At 52.6% G+C, this 24,068-nt stretch overlaps 1 protein-coding gene across 1 annotated transcript in view; it reads right to left on the reverse strand.

Moving 5' to 3' along the window:
* Window positions 1-954: 954 nt before the first annotated feature.
* Window positions 955-24,068, reverse strand: part of LOC140453809 (lysocardiolipin acyltransferase 1-like) — a 52,853-nt gene continuing 29,739 nt past the window's right edge. The window contains exons 2-5 of the mRNA XM_072548704.1: window positions 5,592-5,757; window positions 5,300-5,498; window positions 1,146-1,292; window positions 955-983 (exon numbers count right to left, since the gene is read on the reverse strand). Of these exons, the coding sequence (XP_072404805.1) occupies window positions 955-983; window positions 1,146-1,292; window positions 5,300-5,498; window positions 5,592-5,756 (540 nt within the window). The 5' untranslated portion in view covers window position 5,757. The remainder of the gene's footprint in view (window positions 984-1,145; window positions 1,293-5,299; window positions 5,499-5,591; window positions 5,758-24,068) is intronic.

Consider the following 24,068-nt stretch of genomic DNA (forward strand, 5'->3'; position numbering starts at 1 on the left):
TGGTAACAATAAGGGTAAGACTAGTTCTCAGGTGAAAGGGCTAAATTGGAGGAAGACAAATTTCAGTAGGAATTAGGCATTAACAGAAGAAATGTGAATGGGCACAGCTGTTTGAGGGTAAGTCCACATCTGAGATGTGAGAGCCTTTGAAAGTCCTTGGGAAATGATGCACACAGTAGAGATGTTCCTGTTATAATAATCCAGAAGCCCAGGGTCATGTTCTAGGAATATGACTTCAAACTTCACCATGGTCACTAACTTCCTTCAGGAAAGGAAACTGCCATCCTCACTTAGTCTGTCCTCCAAGTGACTCCAGACCTACAGCAATGTGAGTGACTCTTAACTGTTGCCTGAAAGACACTGTTCAATAAGGGATTGGCAGTAAACAGCCCATGAAAAGAAGTTGGACTGATTCTTAATTGTGTCCCAGATGGTTGTTCTCAAAGCTTACCCACCACTTTGGGATAGCACGGTGGCTCAGTGGTTAACACTGCTGCCTCACAGCACCAGGGCCCCAGGTTCGAGTCCAGCCTTGGGTGACTGTCTGTGTGAAGTTTGTACATTCTCTCCGTGTCTGTGTGGGTTTCCTCCGGGTGCTCTGATTTCCTCCCACAGTCCAAAGATGTGCAGTTCAGGTGAATTGGCCATGCTAAATTGCCCATAGTATTTGCGTAGGGGAATGGGTCTGGGTGGGTTACTCTTCGGAGGGTCGGTGTGGACTTGTTGGGCCAAAGGGCCTGTTTCCATACTGTAGGGAATCTAATCTAATCTAAAAACCTGGATTAAAATGTCAACTGGGTAACATAATGCACCCAGAATTAAACATCATGTTACAAGAAAACTTGACCCAGGGATATTCTGCCAGGTATTTCTCAAACTGAACTGCTGAATCAAATGCTCAACGTAAATCAGAATGGAAACTAGTAGGTTCAGCAACTGAGTTCACGGCGGTAGTTACACGTCAAACAGCTGAAGGTGGCTTTCTGAACAGAGCAAGAAACTGTGTTAGATATTGTAACTCGCACCTTCCTACATGTAGATAGTAAATTAGTAAGGAAGCTGTTGGCCAGGAGGTTGACACAGGAACATGAGGCAGTGGAAAGGGGAATTGACAGGGCTTGCTGACAGACTGGTCAGGGACAAACCTGTGAGATCTGTCCCCTCAGGGAACATTAAAAGCTGTAGAGGATGCTTGATGTCACACAGGTAATCCAATATGAGACTGAGATGTTGCTGGTCCTCTCCCCAATTCCTTCGAACAAAGATGAATGCAGACATCTGCATGGCCCAGCCTGACAGGAAGAGAAGAGCAGACAGTGAGAAACACAGAGGCATCACATCCCACCCCACCCCAGCCCTGCCTCCCTGCTTTGATATAGTACACAAAAACACCACTCATCTAATAGTGCGGGGGGGGGGGGGGGGGGGAGCGGGGGAGGGCCCAGCAGTAAGAGAGACAACTCCAGAGTTTGTTGGCCCAGCAGGCAGTGGCAGAGGAGTATCAGCCCAGCGGCAAAAATGGTACCTAAGGACTGGCAACTTTGGTGCCGTTTGGGTGCGGTGTAGATGGCAGTGAGGCGTTGGAGGAGGGTAGGCAGTGCAGGTGTCGGTGATGGGGTGATAAGCTGGCTCAGAACTGATGGAGTCTCTAAGCTACAGGCAGTTCTTCTATAAGCTGTGCTCTTGTGCAACCCGGTGTTATCGAAAAATCATGCTTTAGAAACTGCACTTGTTGGAGTTGGAGCTGTAATCGCCTTACAGACCAACATGTTTTAAAAGTTCACACTGCAGAAACAGCGTGCCCAATTTGTCAAACGCCAATTCACGTTAACAAAAGGCATATTATAGCAGAATAACCAGTCAATCCTTCACCTTCATTCTTAAATTATTCAAAATGGCGCCAAATTACAGAGAAAAAGATAAGTTCCTCCACTGAACTTTACTGTATTCTTACTGTAAAATATAGATGGTACTAAAATCATTCATTCATTTATTCATTGTGGAGACAAAGTCCCACCTTCACATTGAGAATCCCCTCCATCATGTTGTGTGGCACTATCACCTTGCTCAATGGGACAGAGTTTGAACAGATCGAACAACTCAAGTCTAGGCGTCCATGAGGCACCATGGGCCACCAACAGCAGCAGAACAGTACTCCAGCACAACCTGTAACCTCACGGCTCAGAATAGCTTTTCGGCGGTGGTTGCAGTGGGAGGAGAGACAGTGAGGATCAGGGTGCTGATGGGAAGGGAAATTTAAAGGATAAAAACTTACCTCATACTTTGGTGGAGCGCACACTGGGCAGGAGCAGGAGCCGACACGGGACTGCTGGGTAAATGGGTTACTGCTTTACCTGAAACACTACTCGGGTAGTGTCTCCCACCCATCCTCCCCCTCTAACCAAATAAAAAAGGGTTCTGTGCGCCGGATTGGGAAGGGAACTAGTTTTCTATTAATTTTTCAGTCGTCTCATTGGGAATTTAGAACAGTGGGAATGGCGGTTAGGGCATTTGAATGTTCCTCCTGCAGAATGTGGGAGGTAAGGGTCACCACTAGTGTCCCTGCTGACTGCATCTTCAGGAAGTGCACCCAACTCCAGCTCCTCGGAAACCGCGTTAAGGAACTGGAGCTGGAGCCGGAGCCGGATGAACTTCGGATCGTTCGGGAGGCAGCGGGGGTTATTGAGAGGAGTTACAGGGAGGTAGTCACACCTCAGGTAAATGAGGGTGGTAGATGGGTTCCCATCAGGGGACGGAAAGGGAACCGGCAGGCAGTGCAGGGATCCCCTGTGGCCGTTCCCCTCAACAACAAGCATACTATTTTGGATACTGTTGGGGGAGATGACTTACCAGGGGTTAGCAAAGGAGCACAGGTCTCTGGCACAGAGTCATAGAGATGTACAACATGGAAACAGACCCTTCGGTCCAACCTGTCCATGCCAACCAGATATCCCAACCCAATCTTGTCCCACCTGCCAGAACCTGGCCCATATCCCTCCAAATCCTTCCTATTCATACACCCATCCAAACAGGACTACTTGCATGTCAAACAGCATAAACAGCAACTGCTAGACAGAGGTAAAGGATGCCACAACCAATGGGTCAGATCGAAGCTCTGCAGTCTAGCCACATCCAGTTGTGAATGATGGTGGGCAATTAAACAATTCACTCGGGAGCAAGCCACACAAATTTCCCCATCCTCACCGAAGGCCCCAGCCTCACAGACACCCTTCTTCAGTCAATTCAATTCACTCCATGTGATAGGAAGAAACGGTTGGAGACACTGGATACTGTAAAGACAATGAGTCCTGACAACATTCCTTCAATAGTACTGAAGATTTAAGCTCCACAACTTGCCACTCCCCGAGCCAAGCTGTTCCAGTACAGTTACAACACTGGTATCTACCCGACAATGTGGGACAGTGGCCAGGTATGTCCTGTATATAAAAAGCAGGACAAATCCAACTCGGCCAATTACCACCCCATCAGTCACAAATCAGTGACAGAGCAAACTCTCCGCTGGTTAGAGTCACACCTGGCACAGAGGAAGATGGTTGTGGTTGTTGGAGGGTCAGTCATCTCAGCTCCAGGACACCTCTGCAGGAGTCCCTCAGGGGAGGGTCCTAGGCCCAACCATCTTCAGCTGCTTCATCAATCACCTTCCCTCCATCCCAAGGTCAGACGTGGGGATGTCCATCAATGATTGCATACGGTTTAGCCCCATTTGCAATTCCTCGGATACTGAAGCACTCCATGTTCAAATGCGATAAGATCCCACAATCTCCAGGCTTGGTCTGATAAGTGGCAAGTAACATTTGCACCACACAATGCCAGGCAATGGCTATCACCAATAAGAGATAATCTAACCATCACCCCTTGACATTCAATGGTGTTGCCATCATTGAATACCTCACTAGCAGGACCCTGGGAGTTACCATTAACTAGAAATTGAACTGAATTTGCTATAAAAACACAGAGCCTACAAGAGCAGGTCAGAGGCTGGGAATACTGCGGTGAGTAACTCCCCTCCTAACTCCCCAAAGTCTGTCCACCATCTACAAGGTACAAGTCAGGAATGTTGATGGAATACTCCCCACTTGCCTGGATGAGGGCAGCTCCAACAACACTCAAGAACCCTGACACCATCCAGGACAAAGCAGCCACTTGATTGGTATCACATCCACAACTACTCACTCCCTCCTCCACCGATGCTCAGTAACAGCAGTATGTACTATCTCCAAGATACACTGCAGAAATTCATCAAAGATCCTTAAGGCAGCACCTCCCAAACCTACAACCACTTCCATCAAGAAGGACAAGGGCAGCAGACACACGGGAACACCACACCCTGCAAGGTCCCCTCCAAACTACACCCAATCCTGACTGGGAAATATCTCACCGTTCCTTCAGTGTCACTGGGTCAGAATCCTGGACTTCCCTCCCTCAGGGACATTGTGGGTCTACCCACAGCACACGGACTGCAGCGGGTCAGGAAGGCAGCTCACTCCCACCCTCTCAAGGGGCTACTCGGGACGGGTAATAAATGCTGGACCCACCCAGTAATGTCAGCATCACACAAATGCATAAAAAACTCGAAACATCAACGTTTACAAGTTTCACCCCTTTGATAACATTCTTTCATTTGACTATCCAAGTGAAGAACGTGACACTCCCCCACATTCAGCTTCACTCGGCTCCCTTCAAACTGTCTTTGCAAGTTGCAAATGATTCTTCCCGGTGAATGGCTGGGTTTCAGAAATAAGAGTGCTCACTGTGGGCAAACAGAGGCAAAAGTTCCCTCTCAGTTCAACCATGAGCTGAAAAAGGTGTTGCTGCCTGACCTGCTGCGCTTTTCCAGCACCACATTTTTCAGCCTCTGATCTCCAGCATCTGCAGTCCTCACTTTCTCACAGTTGATTTTAACCTACTGCAAATCCTCGTGCAAGGATGCCTTCCTTGAAGAAGCTCTCTTCCTCCCTCTACAAGGATTTCAGTGAGTTTCTCTCTCACTGCACCCCCCAGGTCATCTCCTCTGCCCATTCCTGAAGAAGGGCTTATGCCCGAAACGTCGATTCTCCTGCTCTTTGGATGCTGCCTGACCTGCTGCGCTTTTCCAGCACCACATTTTTCAGCCTCTGATCTCCAGCATCTGCAGTCCTCACTTTCTCAGTTCCACCATACCAGTCTACGCTCAGTCAGACAATGCAGACATGTGTACTAACACTGCCTGTCCAGCACACCCACTATACACTGAAACCCACAGTCATGGAGAGAGCAATGAACAGTCAGGCTGACTCACCAAAGCCTGGAATGGATTTGAGGGATGATTTCAGGCAGATCTTCTCCATTCTGAGGTAGCTATATCGGAGGAGGCAGTTCCACATGTACATCCAGTCCAAGCGTGTCCGATGATTCATGATGATCACACTGCGCTCACCAGGTACAAAGCCATCGCCAGTGATAACCACCCTCACACCAAGCACCATCTCCAGCAGAGCCTGGCAGAAACACAGCACAGTCACAAGGAGCATGCTCTGCCCAACTGGAAAGGGCAATTGGATTCAGCTCTGCTTCCAATGACTGTCACTTACCACAGGGAGGGTGAGCCAGACGGCAACGATCCGGTCAGTAATCCAACGGTACACCGAGGTGGACAGCAGCATGACAGGGAGGAACGGAGCCAACATGAAGATACTGCCAAAAAAACTGCTGAAGAACAGCAACAAGAGGATCAGGGTGCCCTTCAGGGACAACATCCTGCAAGACAAGAGCAGGACAGTCAACATCACACACACCAGAGGAAGCACACCATTCACAGAGGGCTCAATCAAACAAGGATGGTCACTGGGTGACAGGACTAGGGTGGGGAAAGGTCTGTCCCTGTATAACACTGGGGTACAGTACTGGGGTGCGGACAGGTCTGTCACTGTATAACACTGGGGTACAGTACTGGGGTGGGGACAGGTCTGTCCCTGTATAACACTGGGGTACAGTACTGGGGTGGGGACAGGTCTGTCACTGTATAACACTGGGGTACAGTACTGGGTTGGGGAAAGGTCTGTCCCTGTATAACCCTGGGGTACAGTACTGGGGTGGGGACGGGTCTGTCACTGTATAACACTGGGGTACAGTACTGGGGTGGGGACAGGTCTGTCACTGTATAACACTGGGGTACAGTACTGGGGAGGGGACAGGTCGGTCACTGTATAACACTGGGGTACAGTACTGGGGTGGGAACAGGTCTGTCCCTGTATAACACTGGGGTACAGTACTGGGGTGGGGACAGGTCTGTCACTGTATAACACTGAGGTACAGTCCTGGGGTGGGGACAGGTCGGTCACTGTATAACACTGGGGTACAGTACTGGGGTGGGGACAGGTCAGTCACTGTATAACACTGGAGTGGGGACAGGTCTGTCCCTGTATAACACTGGGGTACAGTACTGGGGTGGGGACAGGTCTGTCACTGTATAACACTGGGGTACAGTACTGGGGTGGGGACAGGTCGGTCACTGTATAACACTGGGGTACAGTACTGGGGAGGAACAGGTCTGTCACAGTATAACACTGGGGTACAGTACTGGGGTGGGGACAGGTCGGTCACTGTATAACACTGGGGTACAGTACTGGGGTGGGAACAGGTCTGTCCCTGTATAACACTGGGGTACAGTACTGGGGTGGGGACAGGTCAGTCACTGTATAACACTGAGGTACAGTACTGGGTTGGGGACAGGTCTGTCACTGTATAACACTGGGGTACAGTACTGGGGTGGGGACAGGTCTGTCACTGTATAACACTGGGGTACAGTACTGGGGTGGGGACAGGTCTGTCGCTGTATAACACTGGGGTACAGTACAGGGGTGGGGACACGTCTGTCGCTGGATAACACTGGGGTACAGTACAGGGGTGGGGACAGGTCTGTCGCTGTATAACACTGGGGTACAGTACTGGGGTGGGACAGGTCTGTCACTGTATAACACTGGGGTACAGTACTGGGGTGGGGACAGGTCTGTCACTGTATAACACTGGGGTACATCAGGTCTGTCACTGTATAACACTGGGGTACAGTACTGGGGTGGGGACAGGTCTGTCACTGGAAAACACTGGGGTACAGTACTGGGGTGGGATAGGTGTGTCACTGTATAACACTGGGGTACAGTAGTGGGGTGGGGACAGGTCGGTCCCTGTATAACACTGGGGTGGGGACAGGTCTGTCACAGTATAGCACTGGCGTACAGTACAGGGGTGGGGACAGGTCTGTCACTGTATAACACTGGGGTACAGTACTGGGGTGGGGACAAGTCTATCACTGGAGAAAACAAGGGTACAGTACTGGAGTGGGGACACGTCGGTCACTGTATAACACAGGGGTACAGTACTGGGGTGGGGACAGATCTGTCACTGTATAACACTGGGGTGGGGACAGGTCGGTCACTGTATAACACTGGGGTACAGTACTGGGGTGGGGACAGGTCTATCCCTGTATAACATTGGGGTTGGTACAGGTCTGTCACTGTATAACACTGGGGCACAGTACTGGGGTGGGGACAGGTCTGTCACTGTATACCACTGGGGTGGGATCAGGTCTGTCACTGTATAACCCTGGGGTACAGGACTGGGGGGGGGGGGGAAACAGGTCGGTCACTGTATAACACTGGGGTACAGTACTGGGGTGGGGACAGGTCTATCCCTGTATAACATTGGGGTCGGTACAGGTCTGTCACTGTATAACACTGGGATATAGTACTGGGGTGGGGACGGGTCTGTCACTGTGTAACACTGGGGGGACAGTACTAGGGTGGGGACAGGTATGTCACTGTATAACACTGGGATATAGTACTGGGGTGGGGACAGGTCTATCCCTGTATAACACTGGGGTGGGGACAGGTCTATCGCTGTATAACACTGGGGTACAGTGCTGGGGGGGGGGGGACAGGCCGGTCACTGTATAACACTGGGGTACAGTACTGGGGTGGGGAGAAGTCTGTCACTGTATAACACTGGGGTGGGGACCGGTCTGTCACTGTATAACACTGGGTTACAGTAGTGGGGTGGGGATGGGTCTGTCACAGCATAACACTGGAGTACAGTACTAGTGGGGTCAGGTCTGTCACAGTATAACACTGGGGTACGGTACTGGTGGGGACAGGTCTGTCAGTGTATAACACAGGGATACAGTACTGTGGTGGGGACAGGTCTGTCGCTATATAACACAGGGGTACAGTACTGGGGTGGGGACAGGTCTGTCACTGTATAACACCGGGGTACAGTACTGGGGTGGGATCAGGTAGGACATTGTATAACACTGGGGTTCAGTACTGGGGTGGGGACAGGTCTGTCACTGTATACCACTGCGGTACAGTACTGTTGGGGACAGGTCTGTCACTGTATAACACTGGGGTACAGTACTGCTGGGGACAGGTCTGTCACTGTATAACACTGGGGTACAGTACTGGGGTGGGGACAAGTCTGTCACTGTATACCACTGCGGTACAGTACTGTTGGAGACAGGTCTGTCACTGTATAACACTGGGGTGGGGACAGGTCTGTCACTGTATAACACTGGGGTACAGTACAGGCGGGGACAGGTCTGTCACTGTATAACACTGGGGTACAGTACTGGGGTGGGGACAGGTCTGTCACTGTATAACACTAGGGTACAGTACTGGTGGGGACAGGTCTGTCACTGTATAACACTGGGGTACAGTACTGGGGTGGGGACAGGTCGGTCACTGCATAACACTGTGGTTCAGTACTGGGGTGGGAACAGGTCTGTCCCTGTATAACACTGGGGTACAGTACTGGGGTGGGGACAGGTCTGTCACTGTGTAACACTGAGGTACAGTACTGGGGTGGGGACAGGTCGGTCACTGTATAACACTGGGGTACAGTACTGGGGTGGGGACAGGTCAGTCACTGTATAACACTGGGGTGGGGACAGGTCTGTCCCTGTATAACACTGGGGTACAGTACTGGGGTGGGGACAGGTCTGTCACTGTATAACACTGGGGTACAGTACTGGGGTGGGGACAGGTCTGTCACTGTATAACACTGGGGTACAGTACTGGGGTGGGGACAATCTGTCGCTGTATAACACTGGGGTACAGTACAGGGGTGGGGACAGGTCTGTCGCTGGATAACACTGGGGTACAGTACAGGGGTGGGGACAGGTCTGTCGCTGGATAACACTGGGGTACAGTACTGGGGTGGGGACAGGTCTGTCACTGTATAACACTGGGGTACAGTCCTGGGGTGGGACAGGTCTGTCACTGTATAACACTGGGGTACAGTACTGGGGTGGGGACAGGTCTGTCACTGTATAACACTGGGGTACATCAGGTCTGTCACTGTATAACACTGGGGTACAGTACTGGGGTGGGGACAGGTCTGTCACTGGAAAACACTGGGGTACAGTACTGGGGTGGGATAGGTGTGTCACTGTATAACACTGGGGTACAGCAGTGGGGTGGGGACAGGTCGGTCCCTGTATAACACTGGGGTACAGTACTGGGGTGGGGACAGGTCTGTCACAGTATAACACTGGCGTACAGTACAGGGGTGGGGACAGGTCTGTCACTGTATAACACTGGGGTACAGTACTGGGGTGGGGACAAGTCTATCACTGGAGAAAACAAGGGTACAGTACTGGAGTGGGGACACGTCGGTCACTGTATAACACTGGGGTACAGTACTGGGGTGGGGACAGGTCTATCCCTGTATAACATTGGGGTTGGTACAGGTCTGCCACTGTATAACACTGGGGTACAGTACTGGGGTGGGGACAAGTCTATCACTGGAGAAAACAAGGGTACAGTACTGGAGTGGGGACACGTCGGTCACTGTATAACACTGGGGTACAGTACTGGGGTGGGGACAGGTCTATCCCTGTATAACATTGGGGTTGGTACAGGTCTGTCACTGTATAACACTGGGGTACAGTACTGGGGTGGGGAGAAGTCTGTCACTGTATAACACCGGGGTGGGGACCGGTCTGTCACTGTATAACACTGGGTTACAGTAGTGGGGTGGGGATGGGTCTGTCACAGCATAACACTGGAGTACAGTACTAGTGGGGTCAGGTCTGTCACAGTATAACACTAGGGTACGGTACTGGTGGGGACAGGTCTGTCAGTGTATAACACAGGGATACAGTACTGTGGTGGGGACAGGTCTGTCGCTATATAACACAGGGGTACAGTACTGGGGTGGGGACAGGTCTGTCACTGTACCACACTGGGGTACAGTACTGGGGTGCGATCAGTTCTGTCACAGGAGAATACTGGGGTGGGGGTCAGGTCGGTCGCTGTATAACACTGGGGTACAGTACTAGGGTGGGGACAGGTCTGTCACTGTATAACACCAGGGTACAGTACAGGTCTGGGATCAGGTCGGACATTGTATAACACTGGGGTTCAGTACTGGGGTGGGGACAGGTCTGTCACTGTATACCACTGCGGAACAGTACTGTTGGGGACAGGTCTGTCACTGTATAACACTGGGGTACAGTACTGGTGGGGACAGGTCTGTCACTGTATAACACTGGGGTACAGTACTGGGGTGGGGACAAGTCTGTCACTGTATACCACTGCGGTACAGTACTGTTGGAGACAGGTCTGTCACTGTATAACACTGGGGTGGGGACAGGTCTGTCGCTATATAACACTGGGGTGGGGACAGGTCTGTCACTGTATAACACTGGGGTACAGTACAGGCGGGGACAGGTCTGTCACTGTATAACACTGGGGTACAGTACAGGCGGGGACAGGTCTGTCACTGTATAACACTGGGATATAGTACTGGGGTGGGGACAGGTCTGTCACTGTATAACACTGGGGTACAGTACTGGGGTGGGGACAGGTCAGTCACTGTATAACACTGGGGTACAGTATTAGGGTGGGGACAGGTCTGTCACTGTATAACACTGGGGTATAGTACTGGGGTGGGGACAGGTCTGTCGCTGTATACCACTGCGGTACAGTACTGGGGAGGGGACAGGTCTGTCACTGTATAACACTGGGGTACAGTACTGGGGTGGGGACAGGTCGGTCACTGCATAACACTGTGGTTCAGTACTGGGGTGGGAACAGGTCTGTCCCTGTATAACACTGGGGTACAGTACTGGGGTGGGGACAGGTCTGTCACTGTGTAACACTGAGGTACAGTACTGGGGTGGGGACAGGTCGGTCACTGTATAACACTGGGGTACAGTACTGGGGTGGGGACAGGTCAGTCACTGTATAACACTGGGGTGGGGACAGGTCTGTCCCTGTATAACACTGGGGTACAGTACTGGGGTGGGGACAGGTCTGTCACTGTATAACACTGGGGTACAGTACTGGGGTGGGGACAGGTCTGTCACTGTATAACACTGGGGTACAGTACTGGGGTGGGGACAATCTGTCGCTGTATAACACTGGGGTACAGTACAGGGTTGGGGACAGGTCTGTCGCTGGATAACACTGGGGTACAGTACAGGGGTGGGGACAGGTCTGTCGCTGGATAACACTGGGGTACAGTACTGGGGTGGGGACAGGTCTGTCACTGTATAACACTGGGGTACAGTCCTGGGGTGGGACAGGTCTGTCACTGTATAACACTGGGGTACAGTACTGGGGTGGGGACAGGTCTGTCACTGTATAACACTGGGGTACATCAGGTCTGTCACTGTATAACACTGGGGTACAGTACTGGGGTGGGGACAGGTCTGTCACTGGAAAACACTGGGGTACAGTACTGGGGTGGGATAGGTGTGTCACTGTATAACACTGGGGTACAGCAGTGGGGTGGGGACAGGTCGGTCCCTGTATAACACTGGGGTACAGTACTGGGGTGGGGACAGGTCTGTCACAGTATAACACTGGCGTACAGTACAGGGGTGGGGACAGGTCTGTCACTGTATAACACTGGGGTACAGTACTGGGGTGGGGACAAGTCTATCACTGGAGAAAACAAGGGTACAGTACTGGAGTGGGGACACGTCGGTCACTGTATAACACTGGGGTACAGTACTGGGGTGGGGACAGGTCTATCCCTGTATAACATTGGGGTTGGTACAGGTCTGCCACTGTATAACACTGGGGTACAGTACTGGGGTGGGGACAAGTCTATCACTGGAGAAAACAAGGGTACAGTACTGGGGTGGGGAGAAGTCTGTCACTGTATAACACCGGGGTGGGGACCGGTCTGTCACTGTATAACACTGGGTTACAGTAGTGGGGTGGGGATGGGTCTGTCACAGCATAACACTGGAGTACAGTACTAGTGGGGTCAGGTCTGTCACAGTATAACACTAGGGTACGGTACTGGTGGGGACAGGTCTGTCAGTGTATAACACAGGGATACAGTACTGTGGTGGGGACAGGTCTGTCGCTATATAACACAGGGGTACAGTACTGGGGTGGGGACAGGTCTGTCACTGTACCACACTGGGGTACAGTACTGGGGTGCGATCAGTTCTGTCACAGGAGAATACTGGGGTGGGGGTCAGGTCGGTCGCTGTATAACACTGGGGTACAGTACTAGGGTGGGGACAGGTCTGTCACTGTATAACACCAGGGTACAGTACAGGTCTGGGATCAGGTCGGACATTGTATAACACTGGGGTTCAGTACTGGGGTGGGGACAGGTCTGTCACTGTATACCACTGCGGAACAGTACTGTTGGGGACAGGTCTGTCACTGTATAACACTGGGGTACAGTACTGGTGGGGACAGGTCTGTCACTGTATAACACTGGGGTACAGTACTGGGGTGGGGACAAGTCTGTCACTGTATACCACTGCGGTACAGTACTGTTGGAGACAGGTCTGTCACTGTATAACACTGGGGTGGGGACAGGTCTGTCGCTATATAACACTGGGGTGGGGACAGGTCTGTCACTGTATAACACTGGGGTACAGTACAGGCGGGGACAGGTCTGTCACTGTATAACACTGGGGTACAGTACAAGCGGGGACAGGTCTGTCACTGTATAACACTGGGATATAGTACTGGGGTGGGGACAGGTCTGTCACTGTATAACACTGGGGTACAGTACCGGGGTGGGGACAGGTCAGTCACTGTATAACACTGGGGTACAGTATTAGGGTGGGGACAGGTCTGTCACTGTATAACACTGGGGTATAGTACTGGGGTGGGGACAGGTCTGTCGCTGTATACCACTGCGGTACAGTACTGAGGAGGGGACAGGTCTGTCACTGTATAACACTGGGGTAAAGTACTGGGGTGGGGACAGGTCTGTCACTGTATAACACTGGGGTACAGTACTGGGGAGGGGACAGGTCGGTCACTGTATAACACTGGGGTACAGTACTGGGGAGGAACAGGTCTGTCACAGTATAACACTGGGGTACAGTACTGGGGTGGGGACAAGTCGGTCACTGTATAACACTGGGGTACAGTACTGGGGTGGGAACAGGTCTGTCCCTGTATAACACTGGGGTACAGTACTGGGGTGGGGACAGGTCTGTCACTGTATAACACTGAGGTACAGTACTGGGGTCGGGACAGGTCTGTCACAGTATAACACTGGGGTACAGTACTGGGGTGGGGACAGGTCGGTCACTGTATAACACTGTGGTTCAGTACTGGGGTGGGAACAGGTCTGTCCCTGTATAACACTGGGGTACAGTACTGGGGTGGGGACAGGTCTGTCACTGTGTAACACTGAGGTACAGTACTGGGGTGGGGACAGGTCGGTCACTGCATAACACTGTGGTTCAGTACTGGGGTGGGAACAGGTCTGTCCCTGTATAACACTGGGGTACAGTACTGGGGTGGGGACAGGTCTGTCACTGTGTAACACTGAGGTACAGTACTGGGGTGGGGACAGGTCGGTCACTGTATAACACTGGGGTACAGTACTGGGGTGGGGACAGGTCAGTCACTGTATAACACTGGGGTGGGGACAGGTCTGTCCCTGTATAACACTGGGGTACAGTACTGGGGTGGGGACAGGTCTGTCACTGTATAACACTGGGGTACAGTACTGGGGTGGGGACACGTCGGTCACTGTATAACACTGGGGTACAGTACTGGGGTGGGGACAGGTCTGTCACTGTATAACACTGGGGTACAGTACTGGGGTGGGGACAGGTCTATCCCTGTATAACATTGGGGTTGGTACAGGTCTGTCACTGTATAACACTGGGTTACAGTAGTGGGGTGGGGATGGGTCTGTCACAGCATAACACTGGAGTACAGTACTAGTGGGGTCAGGTCTGTCACAGTATAACACTGGGGTACGGTACTGGTGGGGACAGGTCTGTCAGTGTATAACACAGGGATACAGTACTGTGGTGGGGACAGGTCTGTCGCTATATAACACAGGGGTACAGTACTGGGGTGGGGACAGGTCTGTCACTGTACCACACTGGGGTACAGTACTGGGGTGCGATCAGTTCTGTCACAGGTGAATACTGGGGTGGGGGTCAGGTCGGTCGCTGTATAACACTGGGGTACAGTACTGGGGTGGGGACAGGTCTGTCACTGTATAACACCGGCGTACAGTACAAGTGTGGGATCAGGTCGGACATTGTATAACACTGGGGTTCAGTACTGGGGTGGGGACAGGTCTGTCACTGTATACCACTGCGGTACAGTACTGTTGGGGACAGGTCTGTCACTGTATAACACTGGGGTACAGTACTGGTGGGGATAGGTCTGTCACTGTATAACACTGGGGTACAGTACTGGGGTGGGGACAAGTCTGTCACTGTATACCACTGCGGTACAGTACTGTTGGAGACAGGTCTGTCACTGTATAACACTGGGGTGGGTACAGGTCTGTCGCTATATAATACTGGGGTGGGGACAGGTCTGTCATCGTATAACACTGGGGTACAGTACTGGGGTGGGGACAGGTCTGTCACTGTATAACACTGGGGTACAGTACTGGGGTGGGGACAGGTCTGTCGCTGTATAACACTGGGGTACAGTACTGGGGTGGGGACAGGTCTGTCGCTGGATAACACTGGGGTACAGTACAGGGGTGGGGACAGGTCTGTCGCTGGATAACACTGGGGTATAGTACTGGGGTGGGGACAGGTCTGCCACTGTATAACACTGGGGTACAGTCCTGGGGTGGGACAGGTCTGTCACTGTATAACACTGGGGTACAGTACTGGGGTGGGGACAGGTCTGTCACTGTATAACACTGGGGTACATCAGGTCTGTCACTGTATAACACTGGGGTACAGTACTGGGGTGGGGACAGGTCTGTCACTGGATAATACTGGGGTACAGTACTGGGGTGGGATAGGTGTGTCACTGTATAACACTGGGGTACAGTAGTGGGGTGGGGACAGGTCGGTCCCTGTATAACACTGGGGTGGGGACAGGTCTGTCACAGTATAACACTGGGGTACAGTACAGGCGGGGACAGGTCTGTCACTGTATAACACTGGGGTACAGTATTAGGGTGGGGACAGGTCTGTCACTGTATAACACTGGGGTATAATACTGGGGTGGGGACAGGTCTGTCATCGTATAACACTGGGGTACAGTACTGGGGTGGGGACAGGTCTGTCACTGTATAACACTGGGGTACAGTACTGGGGTGGGGACAGGTCTGTCGCTGTATAACACTGGGGTACAGTACTGGGGTGGGGACAGGTCTGTCGCTGGATAACACTGGGGTACAGTACAGGGGTGGGGACAGGTCTGTCGCTGGATAACACTGGGGTATAGTACTGGGGTGGGGACAGGTCTGCCACTGTATAACACTGGGGTACAGTCCTGGGGTGGGACAGGTCTGTCACTGTATAACACTGGGGTACAGTACTGGGGTGGGGACAGGTCTGTCACTGTATAACACTGGGGTACATCAGGTCTGTCACTGTATAACACTGGGGTACAGTACTGGGGTGGGGACAGGTCTGTCACTGGATAATACTGGGGTACAGTACTGGGGTGGGATAGGTGGGTCACTGTATAACACTGGGGTACAGTAGTGGGGTGGGGACAGGTCGGTCCCTGTATAACACTGGGGTGGGGACAGGTCTGTCACAGTATAACACTGACGTACAGTACAGGGGTGGGGACAGGTCTGTCACTGTATAACAGTGGGGTACAGTACTGGGGTGGGGACAAGTCTATCACTGGAGAAAACAAGGGTACAGTACTGGAGTGGGGACACGTCGGTCACTGTATAACACTGGGGTACAGTACTGGGGTGGGGACAGATCTGTCACTGTATAACACTGGGGTGGGGACAGGTCGGTCACTGTATAACACTGGGGTACAGTACTGGGGTGGGGACAGGTCTATCCCTGTATAACATTGGGGTTGGTACAGGTCTGTCACTGTATAACACTGGGGTACAGTACTGGGGTGGGGACAGGTCTGTCACTGTATAACACTGAGGTACAGTACTGGGGTCGGGACAGGTCTGTCACAGTATAACACTGGGGTACAGTACTGGGGTGGGGACAGGTCGGTCACTGTATAACACTGTGGTTCAGTACTGGGGTGGGAACAGGTCTGTCCCTGTATAACACTGGGGTACAGTACTGGGGTGGGGACAGGTCTGTCACTGTGTAACACTGAGGTACAGTACTGGGGTGGGGACAGGTCGGTCACTGCATAACACTGTGGTTCAGTACTGGGGTGGGAACAGGTCTGTCCCTGTATAACACTGGGGTACAGTACTGGGGTGGGGACAGGTCTGTCACTGTGTAACACTGAGGTACAGTACTGGGGTGGGGACAGGTCGGTCACTGTATAACACTGGGGTACAGTACTGGGGTGGGGACAGGTCAGTCACTGTATAACACTGGGGTGGGGACAGGTCTGTCCCTGTATAACACTGGGGTACAGTACTGGGGTGGGGACAGGTCTGTCACTGTATAACACTGGGGTACAGTACTGGGGTGGGGACACGTCGGTCACTGTATAACACTGGGGTACAGTACTGGGGTGGGGACAGGTCTGTCACTGTATAACACTGGGGTACAGTACTGGGGTGGGGACAGGTCTATCCCTGTATAACATTGGGGTTGGTACAGGTCTGTCACTGTATAACACTGGGTTACAGTAGTGGGGTGGGGATGGGTCTGTCACAGCATAACACTGGAGTACAGTACTAGTGGGGTCAGGTCTGTCACAGTATAACACTGGGGTACGGTACTGGTGGGGACAGGTCTGTCAGTGTATAACACAGGGATACAGTACTGTGGTGGGGACAGGTCTGTCGCTATATAACACAGGGGTACAGTACTGGGGTGGGGACAGGTCTGTCACTGTACCACACTGGGGTACAGTACTGGGGTGCGATCAGTTCTGTCACAGGTGAATACTGGGGTGGGGGTCAGGTCGGTCGCTGTATAACACTGGGGTACAGTACTGGGGTGGGGACAGGTCTGTCACTGTATAACACCGGCGTACAGTACAAGTGTGGGATCAGGTCGGACATTGTATAACACTGGGGTTCAGTACTGGGGTGGGGACAGGTCTGTCACTGTATACCACTGCGGTACAGTACTGTTGGGGACAGGTCTGTCACTGTATAACACTGGGGTACAGTACTGGTGGGGATAGGTCTGTCACTGTATAACACTGGGGTACAGTACTGGGGTGGGGACAAGTCTGTCACTGTATACCACTGCGGTACAGTACTGTTGGAGACAGGTCTGTCACTGTATAACACTGGGGTGGGTACAGGTCTGTCGCTATATAACACTGGGGTGGGGACAGGTCTGTCACTGTATAACACTGGGGTACAGTACAGGCGGGGACAGGTCTGTCACTGTATAACACTGGGGTACAGTATTAGGGTGGGGACAGGTCTGTCACTGTATAACACTAGGGTATAATACTGGGGTGGGGACAGGTCTGTCATCGTATAACACTGGGGTACAGTACTGGGGTGGGGACAGGTCTGTCACTGTATAACACTGGGGTACAGTACTGGGGTGGGGACAGGTCTGTCGCTGTATAACACTGGGGTACAGTACTGGGGTGGGGACAGGTCTGTCGCTGGATAACACTGGGGTACAGTACAGGGGTGGGGACAGGTCTGTCGCTGGATAACACTGGGGTATAGTACTGGGGTGGGGACAGGTCTGCCACTGTATAACACTGGGGTACAGTCCTGGGGTGGGACAGGTCTGTCACTGTATAACACTGGGGTACAGTACTGGGGTGGGGACAGGTCTGTCACTGTATAACACTGGGGTACATCAGGTCTGTCACTGTATAACACTGGGGTACAGTACTGGGGTGGGGACAGGTCTGTCACTGGATAATACTGGGGTACAGTACTGGGGTGGGATAGGTGTGTCACTGTATAACACTGGGGTACAGTAGTGGGGTGGGGACAGGTCGGTCCCTGTATAACACTGGGGTGGGGACAGGTCTGTCACAGTATAACACTGGGGTACAGTACAGGCGGGGACAGGTCTGTCACTGTATAACACTGGGGTACAGTATTAGGGTGGGGACAGGTCTGTCACTGTATAACACTGGGGTATAATACTGGGGTGGGGACAGGTCTGTCATCGTATAACACTGGGGTACAGTACTGGGGTGGGGACAGGTCTGTCACTGTATAACACTGGGGTACAGTACTGGGGTGGGGACAGGTCTGTCGCTGTATAACACTGGGGTACAGTACTGGGGTGGGGACAGGTCTGTCGCTGGATAACACTGGGGTACAGTACAGGGGTGGGGACAGGTCTGTCGCTGGATAACACTGGGGTATAGTACTGGGGTGGGGACAGGTCTGCCACTGTATAACACTGGGGTACAGTCCTGGGGTGGGACAGGTCTGTCACTGTATAACACTGGGGTACAGTACTGGGGTGGGGACAGGTCTGTCACTGTATAACACTGGGGTACATCAGGTCTGTCACTGTATAACACTGGGGTACAGTACTGGGGTGGGGACAGGTCTGTCACTGGATAATACTGGGGTACAGTACTGGGGTGGGATAGGTGGGTCACTGTATAACACTGGGGTACAGTAGTGGGGTGGGGACAGGTCGGTCCCTGTATAACACTGGGGTGGGGACAGGTCTGTCACAGTATAACACTGACGTACAGTACAGGGGTGGGGACAGGTCTGTCACTGTATAACAGTGGGGTACAGTACTGGGGTGGGGACAAGTCTATCACTGGAGAAAACAAGGGTACAGTACTGGAGTGGGGACACGTCGGTCACTGTATAACACTGGGGTACAGTACTGGGGTGGGGACAGATCTGTCACTGTATAACACTGGGGTGGGGACAGGTCGGTCACTGTATAACACTGGGGTACAGTACTGGGGTGGGGACAGGTCTATCCCTGTATAACATTGGGGTTGGTACAGGTCTGTCACTGTATAACACTGGGGTACAGTACTGGGGTGGGGACAGGTCTGTCACTGTATACCACTGGGGTGGGATCAGGTCTGTCACTGTATAACCCTGGGGTACAGGACTGGGGGGGGTGGGGAAACAGGTCGGTCACTGTATAACACTGGGGTATAGTACTGGGGTGGGGACAGGTCTATCCCTGTATAACATTGGGGTCGGTACAGGTCTGTCACTGTATAACACTGGGATATAGTACTGGGGTGGGGACGGGTCTGTCACTGTGTAACACTGGGGGGACAGTACTAGGGTGGGGACACATATGTCACTGTATAACACTGGGATATAGTACTGGGGTGGGGACAGGTCTGTCCCTGTATAACACTGGGGTGGGGACAGGTCTATCGCTGTATAACACTGGGGTACAGTGCTTGGGGGGGGGACAGGTCGGTCACTGTATAACACTGGGGTACAGTACTGGGGTGGGGAGAAGTCTGTCACTGTATAACACTGGGGTGGGGACCGGTCTGTCACTGTATAACACTGGGTTACAGTAGTGGGGTGGGGATGGGTCTGTCACAGTATAACACTGGAGTACAGTGCTAGTGGGGTCAGGTCTGTCACAGTATAACACTGGGGTACGGTACTGGTGGGGACAGGTCTGTCAGTGTATAACACAGGGATACAGTACTGTGGTGGGGACAGGTCTGTCGCTATATAACACAGGGATACAGTACTGGGGTGGGGACAGGTCTGTCACTGTACCACACTGGGGTACAGTACTGGGGTGCGATCAGTTCTGTCACAGGAGAACACTGGGGTGGGGGTCAGGTCGGTCGCTGTATAACACTGGGGTACAGTACTGGGGTGGGGACAGGTCTGTCACTGTATAACACCGGGGTACAGTACAGGTGTGGGATCAGGTCGGACATTGTATAACACTGGGGTTCAGTACTGGGGTGGGGACAGGTCTGTCACTGTATACCACTGCGGTACAGTACTGTTGGGGACAGGTCTGTCACTGTATAACACTGGGGTACAGTACTGGTGGGGACAGGTCTGTCACTGTATAACACTGGGGTACAGTACTGGGGTGGGGACAAGTCTGTCACTGTATACCACTGCGGTACAGTACTGTTGGAGACAGGTCTGTCACTGTATAACACTGGGGTGGGGACAGGTCTGTCGCTATATAACACTGGGGTGGGGACAGGTCAGTCACTGTATAACACTGGGGTACAGTACAGGCGGGGACAGGTCTGTCACTGTATAACACTGGGGTACAGTACTGGGGTGGGGACAGGTCTGTCACTGTATAACACTAGGGTACAGTACTGGTGGGGACAGGTCTGTCACTGTATAACACTGGGGTACAGTACTGGGGTGGGGACAGGTCTGTCACTGTATAACACTGGGGTACAGTACTGGGGTAGGACAGGTCTGTCACTGTATAACACTGGGGTGGGAACAGGTCTGTCACTGTATAAGACTGGGGTACAGTACTGGGGTGGGGACAGGTCTGTCACTGTATAATACTGGGGTACAGTACTGGGGTGGGGACAGGTCTGTCACTGTATAATACTGGGGTACAGTACTGGTGGGGACAGGTCTGTCACTGTATAACACTGGGGTACAGTACTGGGGTGGGGACAGGTCTGTCACTGTATAAGACTGGGGTACAGTACTGGGGTGGGGACAGGTCTGTCACTGTATAACACTGGGGTGGGGACAGGTCTGTCACTGTATAACACTGGGGTACAGTACTGGGGTGGGGACAGGTCTGTCACTGTATAACACTGGGGTACAGTACTGGGGTGGGGACAGGTCGGTCACTGTATAACACTGGGGTACAGTACTGGGGTGGGAACAGGTCTGTCCCTGTATAACACTGGGGTACAGTACTGGGGTGGGGACAGGTCTGTCACTGTATAACACTGAGGTACAGTACTGGGGTGGGGACAGGTCGGTCACTGTATAACACTGGGGTACAGTACTGGGGTGGGGACAGGTCAGTCACTGTATAACACTGGAGTGGGGACAGGTCTGTCCCTGTATAACACTGGGGTACAGTACTGGGGTGGGGACAGGTCTGTCACTGTATAACACTGGGGTAAAGTACTGGGGTGGGGACAGGTCTGTCACTGTATAACACTGGGGTACAGTACTGGGGTGGGGACAGGTCGGTCACTGTATAACACTGGGGTACAGTACTGGGGAGGAACAGGTCTGTCACAGTATAACACTGGGGTACAGTACTGGGGTGGGGACAGGTCGGTCACTGTATAACACTGGGGTACAGTACTGGGGTGGGGACAGGTCTGTCACTGTATAACACTGGGGTACATCAGGTCTGTCACTGTATAACACTGGGGTACAGTACTGGGGTGGGGACAGGTCTGTCACTGGATAATACTGGGGTACAGTACTGGGGTGGGATAGGTGGGTCACTGTATAACACTGGGGTACAGTAGTGGGGTGGGGACAGGTCGGTCCCTGTATAACACTGGGGTGGGGACAGGTCTGTCACAGTATAACACTGACGTACAGTACAGGGGTGGGGACAGGTCTGTCACTGTATAACAGTGGGGTACAGTACTGGGGTGGGGACAAGTCTATCACTGGAGAAAACAAGGGTACAGTACTGGAGTGGGGACACGTCGGTCACTGTATAACACTGGGGTACAGTACTGGGGTGGGGACAGATCTGTCACTGTATACCACTGGGGTGGGATCAGGTCTGTCACTGTATAACCCTGGGGTACAGGACTGGGGGGGGTGGGGAAACAGGTCGGTCACTGTATAACACTGGGGTATAGTACTGGGGTGGGGACAGGTCTATCCCTGTATAACATTGGGGTCGGTACAGGTCTGTCACTGTATAACACTGGGATATAGTACTGGGGTGGGGACGGGTCTGTCACTGTGTAACACTGGGGGGACAGTACTAGGGTGGGGACACATATGTCACTGTATAACACTGGGATATAGTACTGGGGTGGGGACAGGTCTGTCCCTGTATAACACTGGGGTGGGGACAGGTCTATCGCTGTATAACACTGGGGTACAGTGCTTGGGGGGGGGACAGGTCGGTCACTGTATAACACTGGGGTACAGTACTGGGGTGGGGAGAAGTCTGTCACTGTATAACACTGGGGTGGGGACCGGTCTGTCACTGTATAACACTGGGTTACAGTAGTGGGGTGGGGATGGGTCTGTCACAGTATAACACTGGAGTACAGTGCTAGTGGGGTCAGGTCTGTCACAGTATAACACTGGGGTACGGTACTGGTGGGGACAGGTCTGTCAGTGTATAACACAGGGATACAGTACTGTGGTGGGGACAGGTCTGTCGCTATATAACACAGGGATACAGTACTGGGGTGGGGACAGGTCTGTCACTGTACCACACTGGGGTACAGTACTGGGGTGCGATCAGTTCTGTCACAGGAGAACACTGGGGTGGGGGTCAGGTCGGTCGCTGTATAACACTGGGGTACAGTACTGGGGTGGGGACAGGTCTGTCACTGTATAACACCGGGGTACAGTACAGGTGTGGGATCAGGTCGGACATTGTATAACACTGGGGTTCAGTACTGGGGTGGGGACAGGTCTGTCACTGTATACCACTGCGGTACAGTACTGTTGGGGACAGGTCTGTCACTGTATAACACTGGGGTACAGTACTGGTGGGGACAGGTCTGTCACTGTATAACACTGGGGTACAGTACTGGGGTGGGGACAAGTCTGTCACTGTATACCACTGCGGTACAGTACTGTTGGAGACAGGTCTGTCACTGTATAACACTGGGGTGGGGACAGGTCTGTCGCTATATAACACTGGGGTGGGGACAGGTCAGTCACTGTATAACACTGGGGTACAGTACAGGCGGGGACAGGTCTGTCACTGTATAACACTGGGGTACAGTACTGGGGTGGGGACAGGTCTGTCACTGTATAACACTAGGGTACAGTACTGGTGGGGACAGGTCTGTCACTGTATAACACTGGGGTACAGTACTGGGGTGGGGACAGGTCTGTCACTGTATAACACTGGGGTACAGTACTGGGGTAGGACAGGTCTGTCACTGTATAACACTGGGGTGGGAACAGGTCTGTCACTGTATAAGACTGGGGTACAGTACTGGGGTGGGGACAGGTCTGTCACTGTATAATACTGGGGTACAGTACTGGGGTGGGGACAGGTCTGTCACTGTATAATACTGGGGTACAGTACTGGTGGGGACAGGTCTGTCACTGTATAACACTGGGGTACAGTACTGGGGTGGGGACAGGTCTGTCACTGTATAAGACTGGGGTACAGTACTGGGGTGGGGACAGGTCTGTCACTGTATAACACTGGGGTGGGGACAGGTCTGTCACTGTATAACACTGGGGTACAGTACTGGGGTGGGGACAGGTCTGTCACTGTATAACACTGGGGTACAGTACTGGGGTGGGGACAGGTCGGTCACTGTATAACACTGGGGTACAGTACTGGGGTGGGAACAGGTCTGTCCCTGTATAACACTGGAGTACAGTACTGGGGTGGGGACAGGTCTGTCACTGTATAACACTGAGGTACAGTACTGGGGTGGGGACAGGTCGGTCACTGTATAACACTGGGGTACAGTACTGGGGTGGGGACAGGTCAGTCACTGTATAACACTGGAGTGGGGACAGGTCTGTCCCTGTATAACACTGGGGTACAGTACTGGGGTGGGGACAGGTCTGTCACTGTATAACACTGGGGTAAAGTACTGGGGTGGGGACAGGTCTGTCAC

The sequence above is a fragment of the Chiloscyllium punctatum genome, chromosome 3 (assembly GCF_047496795.1).
Source record: "Chiloscyllium punctatum isolate Juve2018m chromosome 3, sChiPun1.3, whole genome shotgun sequence".
NCBI classification, from domain to species: domain Eukaryota; kingdom Metazoa; phylum Chordata; class Chondrichthyes; order Orectolobiformes; family Hemiscylliidae; genus Chiloscyllium; species Chiloscyllium punctatum.